This window comes from Lactuca sativa, chromosome 4, assembly GCF_002870075.4.
Source record: "Lactuca sativa cultivar Salinas chromosome 4, Lsat_Salinas_v11, whole genome shotgun sequence".
Lineage (NCBI taxonomy): Eukaryota > Viridiplantae > Streptophyta > Magnoliopsida > Asterales > Asteraceae > Lactuca > Lactuca sativa.
In genome coordinates this window covers 403,202,246-403,214,592 of record NC_056626.2, presented here as the reverse complement: position 1 = coordinate 403,214,592, position 12,347 = coordinate 403,202,246, and the positions used below count along the sequence as shown (strand labels likewise).

At 40.4% G+C, this 12,347-nt stretch overlaps 1 protein-coding gene across 1 annotated transcript in view; it reads right to left on the bottom strand.

Moving 5' to 3' along the window:
* LOC111920477 (uncharacterized) overlaps positions 1–12,097 on the bottom strand; it is a 28,597-nt gene extending 16,500 nt beyond the window's left edge. The window contains exons 1-3 of the mRNA XM_023916052.1: positions 12,079–12,097; positions 11,872–12,001; positions 11,526–11,547 (exon numbers count right to left, since the gene is read on the bottom strand). Coding sequence (XP_023771820.1) covers positions 11,526–11,547; positions 11,872–12,001; positions 12,079–12,097 — 171 coding nt within the window. The remainder of the gene's footprint in view (positions 1–11,525; positions 11,548–11,871; positions 12,002–12,078) is intronic.
* Between the last annotated feature and the right edge of the window lie 250 nt (positions 12,098–12,347).

The window sequence follows — 12,347 nt, the reverse complement described above, 5'->3', positions numbered from 1 at the left end:
TAGCCAAAGCCTTCCTCTTCTTTCCCTTTCCTTGACCAATAGCCAAGACAGGAGCAGCGGGTGGATTGGGAGTTGGTGCAACAGACTTGTCTTTGAAGTTGCTCTCAGCGACCCTCAAGAGACCTTGGAGTTTGCTTAGGGTGACCTCCTCTTTGTTCATGTGGTAGGTCATCCTAAATTGGTTGTACATCGGAGGCAAAGAGTGAAGCACCATGTCGATCGCCAAGTCTTCCCCAAAGTCAACATTTAACTTGCGAAGGCGGTCGACATACCTTTGCCTCTTTTGCAGGTGCACGGTAAGAGACTCTCCATGACCCATCTTAGCGGAAATCATGTTAGTGAAAATCTCATAACGCTCTTGTCTCGCGTTTTGGTGGTATCTCTCCAATAAGTCTTGATGCATCTCGTACGGGTACATGTCCTCGTAGGACTTTTGGAATTCGGAGTTCATGGTGGCTATCATGATGCAATGTACTTTCGTTGCATCTCGCTCATGAGTTTCAAAAGCGGTAATTTCAGCCGGAGTAGCAATTTCAGGGTTGATTTTCTCGAGCTTCTCATCGAGGACATACTCCTTATCCTCATAGCGAGCAATGGTGCGAATGTATCTTATCCATTCGCTAAAGTTCTTTCCATCGAAGGTGATCTTTTGGCAAAGGCTCATCAACGTGAAAGAACTAGCAGCAGCGTTGTTGGCGTTCGACATCTACAAATAGAAAGGACAAAGATAGATTAGAATATGAATCCCTAATTATCACCCAATAAGAAAAATTAGGGCTAGGATCCAACAACAACATTTACATATTAGAAAAGGGATGCCGTAATCTAACATGCAAATAAATTGAAGGTAAGTGAATGACGATTCACTAATTCTCCACCATAAAACCATAACTTTAAGTCCTAAATGTATTGAGAATTCCTAGGTTCGGATGAGATTCATTGAAACTATTCAATGGCATGTTTAAATTTCGATATGCCCCTCTTGTTTGTGACTGGGATACCGAGGATCACAAAGCGGGTGTGAATTACCATGCAAATTCACATGGTGCCTTCATTGTAACGATCACCTATTCGATGTGCCGGTAAACCACACACGCTCCATCGAACTATGATAAACAATGAATCACCCTTTGCCACCTTTGCTTATAACCAATTAGTGTGCCGGTAAACCACACACGCTCCACTAACTTCTTAGCAAGGGTGCAAAGTGTAATTTCATGGGATTGCATCAATTCACTTTTCCTAAAGTAACTAAGATTGGGAAATTTTAAAAATATGTGTAGTTACTTTGTATTTCCTATTATACTTTTAATGAGAGGATGAGGTTGCCCTATCTTACCCGTTCGACTAACGACCCTCCACCGATCAAGCAAGCGGTGGGTGTGAGTGTACACCCATTAAGCGCCATTTTATAGGCCGCAACCTTATACACACCTTACAGATCGACTTCGTGAATGAGGCCTACTAACGGTAAGACTAGCATTTTAGTTATACATACATACATATATATATATATATATATATATATATATATATATATATTAATCTTGTAATATTATATTAGTATAGGGTTGTATTTTAAACCTTTTAAAATCTAGGGTTTGAAATTTAAATTGTCTAAATTAAAACTTTTAATCACAAAATATAAATTTCAAAACTTGAGGACAAGTTTTAAACTTTTAAAACATGAAGGATTAAATAAAAAAAATTTTAATTAACAATTAATTTCCTAATTATCTATATTTGATTTATTCAAGATTTCTTTCAAGATAATTACCAAAATAATCAAAATAATTAATTAATTATCATATAAGGAAATTAAATATTTTATTAGTTGATAAATATCTTTAATTAGATCAAGATAATAGTCATATATATCAAAAAATCGGATTAGGGTTGATCTAATATGATTAAGGTAAGTTTCCATAAGATAATCATGAAGAAATCCCGAATCTGGCCATTCCTGACGCTTGGACTCGCCGAGTGCACCATGGGACTCGCCGAGTCAGGCCAACTCGCCGAGTCCATGACTCAGAAACACAAAAATCGAATTTTTCAGTTTCGGTTCAAACAAATAAGCATCAATTTAATGAAAACCAAGCTAGGCTCTGATACCACTGATGAGTTTTAGCCATAAGAACTTTCCTATGTGCGCATGCAAAACCCTAATGCTTGGATCTAGGCTTTCTAATTAAACATGCTTTGAATCCAAGACTTCTAACAACTATTTAGGTGTAATAACAATATTGAAACAGATCTAGAATCATACCTTTGAATTCCTTGTTGATCTTGTTGTCTTGGAGCTTCTAGAGTCACAATTGTTACTCCTCTAATGGCTTACAAACACCAAATAGCAAGGAGGATGATTTGGGAGAGAGGAGAGGGGAGGAAATCGGCCAGGGTTTTCTTACTTTTGATGAAGTGCCGATTTCCTCATGCCATAGGGTCTATTTATACTTGTAGACTCCTTAAGGGTTACAACCTAAACCCTAATTGGATAATCTTCTCTTAAGGCTATCCAAATCCATTCCTTAGATAACCCCTTGGACGATTTGAAGCTATCCTTAGCTTCTAGAATCCGTCCAATACATATCAATATGGATTTACAGTCTAAAGTTTAACTATTAAACAATTGACAGTTTATACCCTCTTATTTAATTAATCTATTTAAGTCACCAAATTAATTCCAATTAATTTATGACTTATATTAATCAAATAACAATATATTATTCTTTATATTATTCTCATAATATACTAATAATATTTACTCTCTCTTAATAAATCATCCTATCAAGTTGCTATGGTGAAGGCTACCCAAAAGGACCATGCACAACCGGGTCAAATACTTGCCTAATATAGTTGCAACCTTAGACACTATTCCAACAAAAATATCACAAGCTATGCCTTCCAAAAGCTCCAAAATTATGAATCTAGATGAATAATAGCCCAAACAACGAAATAATACCTCAAAAGAAAGCTCCAACAGAAGAGAAATCCAAATCCTTGAAAAGCCCCTTGCTCCAAGCCTCTTATCTCTCCAAGATCTCTTCCACAACACTTCTCCAAGGTTCAAAAGCTCTCAAACTCACTCACAAACGCACATTAGGGTTTCCTGGACTTCAAGGGAGAGTAAGGAGGCTGGGGAGAGGGTATAATGTCCTTTATATAGGGCTCAACCCCCGAAATTAGGGTTTTCTCCACACAGCACCAACTCGCCGAGTCCAGCCGCCGACACGCCAAGTTGGCCACTTAACACGCGACCAGAATCGCGACCCTACTCGCCGAGTCCACCCATGGACTTACCGAGTTGCCCATTCACATTTTCACTTTGAACCTTGAACTTGCATTCCTGAACTCGGGATGTTACAATTCTCCCCCACTTAAATTAGGCTTCGTCCTCGAAGCCTGCGGCAACACAACTCCAGAACTACTCTCGCAATGCATCACCTAGCATTAACCAGATTAGGTTCCTCAAAACACAACCATCGAAACCCAAAACCCGACTTTCCCCCTGCGGTGTCCTGACCACCGCTTCAAGCCGGCCACCGGCCTCATCCTCTGATAACCACACTTATCAACCGAGTACCATTCCACGATACTTCAATTGTTCCAGATCACAACAATCACTCGATTCATACGAGCTGGAGATAACCCCAAACCACCGGGATCCCGACCCGGTACCACACTGCTATCATTTCTCCTTGACAGACATATCTTTCACTGAATTCACTGCTGAGGCTTAACCTGCTCCCTTCCTGAGCCCATATCTACCCCTTCCATACTGACAGGAGGACACATCCTTCAGCTTCAGAGTAACTCCCATGAGTTCTCATCCACATTTACATACACATGCTGAACTGGCTCTAGCATCCTCAGGTTGGGAAAATCCGACACACTGACGACACCTCCAAACATCCCCTATGATGAATTACCACTACATACAAAATTCCTTGATCAAAATCAACTGGGAATCCAAGACTCCATATTTGCATCCCTTCCGAGCCTTTTGGCTCTACACCCTCGGAATTCCTTCCGTGACCTCAGCAGACATCCAACCCGGATATGATACCATACCACTGCCGCAGACACACTGCTCAATAACCATAATTGGAACACCCCAATCATACCTCCGCACTAACGCTTTCACTTCCGTGAACTTACACTCCCTCTCGGAGCTACATACCCTTCCCTTTCCTTATCCAAGGAAATTTACTTGGCCGCCTTATCACTACAAAAAGTGCCACGGTTCTCACCCAATGCTACGCCATTCCCTTATAGCATAACCGCTATCCCAGGCACCACACATGCTCTGAATCCGCTCGAAAGGACTCTCGAGTCCATGCACTACCTTCCATTAATCGCGTTCAATACCCAGGGCCAGACCTTCTGATGCTATCACATCACGACATACTCATTCCATTTCCTCATACAGATCAATCAACACATGCAGAGTCTTCAACAAGACTGGACCGCCTTACCAGGCCTTCAGCCAATCTGGACCACTCTCAGAACCTTCAGCAGGTCTGGACCGCCCTCCAGGGCCTTCAGCCTGTTTGGACCGTCCTCCGAGCCTTCGGCCTGACTGGTACGCCCACCGGCCTTCAGTCTATCCGGACCGCTCTTCAAGCATTCATTATCCCGAATTATCCTTCTAGGAAAACTCTCCCATGCATACTGTTCTAGCCTTCTAGGGGCTCCGAACTCTATCTCCATCCTACATACTCAATCCCGGCCCGATCCCAGGCCTTCCACAATCAATCACCCTTGGTCTGTATCCCACCCCGTCTGCCTGTCACTTGCTCATACCAGCCTATGCTCTTGGCTGACCGAACCACTGCTGAATCCCCAACAGCTAATCGACTACTCATGCTTATCGATCTTCCGGAGAATTTCCAATTCTCCTCCACTTAGAGCACTGACTAACAACCACCGGTCGCCATAACCGACCTCCCTTAACAACCCTACACACAACATTCCCTTACATGCGAGCTGATTCCCACAAGAACGAGCAACCTTCACCAAATCACATATCAGCACTGATCATCTCGGACTCGAAAGAAGCCTGAACTTCAGCTAACCACTCCTCAGACTGCAGATGCTACCCGACATTCAGACCAAAAGCCTGATTTTCCGCTAATAGCTCCCATGGTTGATAACCAATGAAATTCCCAATACCAAACCCTAATCATACCATAACCCTCAAGGAACAAACGAATATAATACCAAAAATCACACAACGAGACTAGCAGATATACACCACTCCATAATAATCACAATACATCAAGATATCAAGAAATAAACATACCCGCACCTGCATCCGACACTGCCCTGACCTCCTCTGCTGAAAGCTGAAAAGCACGACCCTGAGCCCTTGGGGGCTCCACTCCACCATGACCTCCACCCGTAATCCTCAATGTGGCCGGTGCTAAAGCCTACACCGGTCCTGCAGCAAGCTATGGACAGTTGACCCTCAAGTGTGCAACCTGATGGCAGTGATGACAAATCCTCAAATCCTGAACCGGGGCTGTCTGCCGACAATCTTGCGCATAATGCCCCTCCTTTCTGCACTTGCGGCACGCACCACCGAACCTACAAACTCCGATGTGACCCCTCCCACACTTCCCACAAGTGCGGCTGCTCTGATCTCCCAATCTAGAATCAACGGTCTTGAACCGTTTCGGCGCCGGCTGAGACTGTGCTGGGGCCTGCCTTTACTCTCTCAACTGCAACTCAATCTCCAACTCACGCCGCCTGGCGGCCTCCTGCAACTCTAACAAGGTCTCGCACCTCTGCATGGACACAAACTGCCTGATATCCCTCTTGAACATACTCAGATATCGGGACATCTGAGCCTGCTCCGAAGCAAACTCAGGGCAAAACATCGCCCTCTCAGTGAACATCCTGGTGATCTCCGTCACCGACTCTGAATCCTGCTTCAACTCCAAGAACTCCTGAGCCACCTCTCTCTCTCAACCCGCAGAACATAACGAGTGCTAAACATCTTCCGGAACTGATCCCAAGAAACTGCAACCCTCTACGCATCCGAATATGACCCCGTGGTCAACCTCCACCAATCCTTCGCCCCGAGCCTCAACAGGTTCAGAGCACACCTCGCTCTCTGATCAGCAGGGCATGAACACGTAAAGAAACACCCTTCCACATCCGACAACCATCTCATAGCAACAATCGGGTCCTGAACCCCATCGAAGGTAGGGGGCTTCGTATTATCGAAGTCCCGATACTGAAAACCTCTACTGGCTCCTCCCCCTGCCGCTGCTACAACCGATGTAGCCGTCGCGACAGCCGTCTCTGTGAGAGCCGCATAGCGCTCATCAAAATACTCAACCATAACGGTCTTGATCGACCCAAACAGTTCCGGAAACTCGGCCCGGAATAACGCAACAACCTCATCATGCAGGATCTCACGAATCCTAGCATCCAACTCGCTTGTGCTCATCTGACCAATAACCTTGGGCGGTACTGACCCACCCTGACCGCCCTCTCCTGCTCCCGATCCTGACCCGGATCCACTCCCAGCATGCCTCGTACCCACCATACTAAAAAACACCGCAAGATCTCAGATACTTCCCACTAACCCGGGAACCAACCCCCAACCCAACCCTAGAGGTTGTGGTTTCTTTGATACGCGTATGGGTCCTGTGCTTTCAGTAGTACGGGCCCATACTACCTTCCACACCTACCCATATTTGTATCAAGTATCACCACAACACCCTAGTGAAGAACATACATAACAAGCACTCAACCCTCACTCCTAGAGGAACACTGGAAATCTCCCATGGAAGAAACCCTAGGCTAGCAGGCATCATAAATCAGGCAACATTATCATGAAATCCTGAAGATCCCTAGCCTAATACTAGCATGCTATTCTATCATAGCTCAAAAACAAATATCATGTATGGTATTTTGGGGTTACTTATTGGCCCCGGCTAATCACACCCCTGCGTCCTCTTTTACTCATTTTGAAAACCATTTTTTTTAAATTCTCTTTTGAAAACTCTCCTTGATTTGAGACTGGATTCACATGAATGTTCCTCCAATTCACTCAAACCAAGGCTCTGATACCAACTTGTAACACTCTAAAAATTTCAACCATTTTAACTTTTCAAAAACAACCCAGTTTCATAAAGTTATTACAAAAAGGTTTTCAATACAATTATTATCAGAGTCTTCCCAGAACCACATCATAAAACATAATCATGATGAGCGGTACGATCACGCCTTTGCCTTGCTATGGTCTCATGAAGAACATGAAAAACATTAAACCACAACTATAAGCTCGAAAGCTTAGTGAGATACCCCCAAAATAACAACCACATATACCATACACGCACAACATGCCATATCATAACAGAACACAGAACAGCCATGCACTTCGGGTCTACTGTGTGACTGGTCCACCGAACCGAGCCTTCAATCCACCTGGTCCACTCTCTGAGTCTACAGTATGACTGGTCCGCCCGCACTGGGCGTTCAGTCGGCCTGGTCCACTCTCCGAGCCTCGACACGTCTACTCCGCGCTCTTGGGGCCTACAGCCTATCCGGACCGCTCGCGGGGCCTTCGGGTTAACCGGTCCGCCCTGGGTATGTTGGCCTACAGCACAAAGTAGGACCCGCCTCAACCCAACCCCAGTCCAACAACCATGTGCACATAAACATTCAATCGTATAACAATTCACATCCAATCAAACCGATCTAGCAGATCACATAACATAACATCATCCTAACTAGGATACCGACCTAACCGGTCACTAGCATAGCATCATCCTATATACCAGGATTTCGACCTTCACCAGGTCTCTAACATATACCATCCTAACTACCAGGATGCAAACATAGCAAAGCAATAACATAACAACGATACCCGGATTACAATCCGATAAAGGGCCGACCTTGGTGCCATAGACCCTGTCAATATAGTGAGGATAACTCACCTACAACTGATGATTGAAGAGATAAGACCAAGCTGCTTCGACCACTGACACGATCTCCACCACAAGCCAACACCAAAACACTGAACTCAAAACAAATGCCAACAATTACCAAAATGCCCCTGGAAGTCAATTGGTCAACCCTTGGTCAAAGTCAAAGTCAAGGTCAACCTCCTGACTGACTCTACTCGCCGACTCAACCCGCTGACTCGTCGAGTCCCCATGCTCAGAACTCCCAATCCGCGACTCAACTCGCCGAGTCGCCCCAAGACGCGCTGAGTCCAACAAACTCTGAGTCCTTTCTCACTCAACTCACCGAGTCATCCCTTGACTCACCGATTCACAGCTTAACCAGAAAAAGGTTAGGACCTCACGATCAGACTCGCCGAGTCCAAGGCTATCTTTAACCAACTCGCCGAGTTGTTCTTCCAACTCGTCGAGTTCTTGCCTATCTTCATGCAACTCGCCGAATACACCCTTGTGACTCGCCGAGTACCTCTAAGTCTTAACCCATACAGAGGCTTTCAAGGCCATGCAGATGATCCAAACCATAGATCTACCCTTCTACAACCCATCCATCACATAAAGTGGCAAACTTTACGTGAATCCAAAGAGATCTAAGCATATAACACTCTAGGGTTAGGGTTTGGGACAAGATGGCTTCACCAATCACTCAAGAACAGGGACTTTAATGCACTCTAGACCTTCTCCATTCCAAATCTGAGGTAGCAACCTCAGATCTAACTTCCACACTCAAAATATCACAAGTTATGCCTTCCCAAAACTCCAAAATGATGAATATAGATGAATAATAGCCCAAGCAACGAAATAATACCTCAAAAGAAAGCTCCAACAGAAGAGAAATCCAAATCCTTGCAAAGCCCCTTGCTCCAAGCCTCTTATCTCTCCAAGATCTCTTCCACAACACTTCTCCAAGGTTCAAAAGCTCTCAAAATCACTCACAAACGCACATTAGGGTTTCCTGGACTTCAAGGGAGAGTAAGGAGGTTGGGGAGAGGGTATAATGTCCTTTATATAGGGCTCAACCCCCGAAATTAGGGTTTTCTCCACACAGCACCAACTCGCCGAGTCCAGCCGCCGATTCGCCGAGTTGGCCACTTAACACGCGACCAGAATCGCGACCCTACTCGCCGAGTCCACCCATGGACTCGCCGAGTTGTCCATTCACATTTTCACTTTGAACCCTAAACTTGCACTCCTGAACTCGGGATGTTACAATTTGAATCGGCGAAACTCTTCATCTCTCTCTCTTGCCTCATTTGTATAAATCAATGATGCCATAAGACCGTATTTTCTCTATTACTCTCGTTATGCCCTAAAATCATATCTGCAGATCTAGTTATGCTTTCTACAAATTGAGAGATGCATTCATCAATTACATCTCGATGCTCTCGACTGAGGGTTTTATGGCTTTAAGTGTTGGCTTTAATTCATGATTACGAGTTATATGTCGAGGGATCAAAAGAGGATCATTGGTCCGATAGTTACATGGAGATGCAACAAAGGTAACTAAATTTATGAAGTTGTTTAAATGTAAATTTATTGTTCTTTAGCTTTGTGGATTTTATGGTGATTTTGTTTTTATAAATTAAGGATGGAATTGGAGTATGGATTATTCTATTATATAAAATCATGTTACCAATCATAATACATACATATATATTACGTACAGTATGTTTAATATTTCTATTATATATGATGTTTTCAGGGAGAATCATCAACTTGGTAAGGGTAGAAACTAACTGCAACAAAGCTACGTTTACAAGTAAGTGTTATTTTCATGGTTTCAAAAGGTAAATCCTAAATTTCTTAGTCAATCAGATATGCTTAATTAACTAATAGTATAATAACAATAATATTGCTTAATCTTTGTGTAACTACTACATAAACTCAATAGAAATTACAAGCAATTATGCTTTCTTCATTGCTAATACATATTACTTTAGTAACATATAATCTAATGGAAAAGAAACATACCTTTTTTTAATGCCTGTAGAATAGATTGTTGTTAAGAAGCCCTATTGTTAATGCATGTAGAACGAAAAACACAGTTAATGAATATTTTGTATACATGAGTAAGTAAAAAAATATAGTTTAAGAATATGGAAGACATACGTATGTGCAGACTGTGGAAATGGTGAGGGTGTTCTCTCTTTATCTGAATTGCGAAATTTGTTTGTCAATGACAGACTATAATGCATCTACGATATGGATAGTATAAATATACAATCTAATATTATATGTTTAAAGTTTGTTATGAATAGATAAGATGCAATTCATATATATGTGCATGAATATTCAAATATTGTTTTGAAAATTCATCATCTATTTGGATATACATTATCCTTTTATCTAATAAATAATCAAAATTTCTGTATTAATTTAACAAAAAATCAATTTTCATTTTTTAGCTGTTTAACATTGAAATGCATGGTGCTTTCTGAAATAACAATATTGTTTGGTAACAAAAGCTACTTGTAATTAACCTGAAAATATGTTATTTTCATTTTCTAATGACCTACTTACTGTTACACCAACGTCATTTATCTACAACTCAATATGAGTAGAACATTTTATCAATATAACCATTTTAGATATAACAGATGAATTTGACCACCAATTTTTTTTTAAACGTCATTAAAGATAACTCTCTATTGTGGTAATGATTTAATTTGTGTAATATAACATGAAAATAATATCATACTTTCATTTTTTTCTGTATATAATTTACTTTTAGAAATCACAGAATCCTACTTTCATTTTTTTCTATTACCAAATTCTACTTTCAGTGTTTTATGCAATTAGACGTTGTCCTTTAAAAAATGTTAATATTTTATATAAAAAATAAAAGTTTGATTCTATAATAAGCTATCATATATCACAATATCCTACTCTAAATTCATCTTGAATAAATATGTTTCCAAACATATCTGATTATAAGAATTTGAATGTACTTGAATAGTTATTGCTATAATTAGCAATTTACTTCGGGCTTTAGATAAAAATAAAAAATAATTGCAAAAAATTGATAGTAACAAGTGTCAAATAAAAAAAATACATTGTTACTTATTGCGTTGTCTTACATTTATTGGATTGTCCGCCCAAATGGTTAGTACAATGCTATTTTGCATCCCTTTATTATGATATCCTAATCATTTTTTTATTGCAGATGGTACTTGCCAACAAATATGATTACCCATAAATAGTTTTGCTGAGTATTAAGAGGAGATACTTCTTTTATTTGACCAACAAATAACACAAATAAAGATCCATAAATAAAAAGTATAGTTGTTCATTTTGGTTTAAATTTAATTCCAAACAGTTTGTTATTTAATATTTTTTTTTATTGCACGTGGTACTTGCCAACAAATATAACTACCCATAAATAGTTTTGTTGAGTATTAAGAGGAGATACTTCTTTTATTTGACCAACAAATAACACAAATAAAGATCCATAAATAAAAAGTATAGTTGTTCATTTTGGTTTAAAATTAATTCCAAACAGTTTGTTATTTAATATTTTTTTAAAATAGTAAATGTCATTAAAAAAAGAACCTGCTCCATAACCATTAGAATTCTGAAAAATCAATAAAAAACAACCTAAAACTTAAACAAAAACAATCCTAAGAAAAAAGACCCTAAAATGAGACACTAAGAAGAAAACTCTAATAAATAAAATACTTAGGTGTCCATGACTACATCATCTTCACCCCATAACAACATGATTTTCACTATCTTCCTCATCATGAAGCTGATGAAATCTGTTTTGTTTATGAATTGTGACACGGGGCCTCTTGGTTGGTCAGGTTGATGTTGTTAATGCTGTTGAATCTGCTGTATCAGTTGTTTCCACAGCTTCAACATCCAACTCTTGATCTTCAAAACTTAGAAGATCAACAACCTCATTCCATTTCCAGGTTTCCAACGCTCTCTGTCTTTTCTTTGTTTTTCGACCTTAAATTGTTGAAGCTTTTCTTGAACAGTTTCTTGTTGTTGCTTCTTGTTATCATTGCTAAAGTTCTGGATTATGGCTGATTGTGTATGATAAAATTAGTCTTAATTACAACAAAACAAATGAAAAAGAAAAAAAATATATACGAGAACATACCTTCTTGAAAGCTTGACATTTCTCGTCACAATCTACTTTTACAGTAGCGTACTTGGCTATTTATTGTAGTAGAATTAGTACCCATGTGTCAATATTTTCCCGCTCAAACTAAATTCTATCCCAAAATATAAGGAACCAACTTATATAATCATTTAAAATCGGTATTATCTTTACAACCATCAATATTTAAAAAAAGATTAATTGGAAAGATAAAATTTAAAAGGGTTAAATTAAAATTAATAATGTTATTTAAGTCATTATTAAATAGA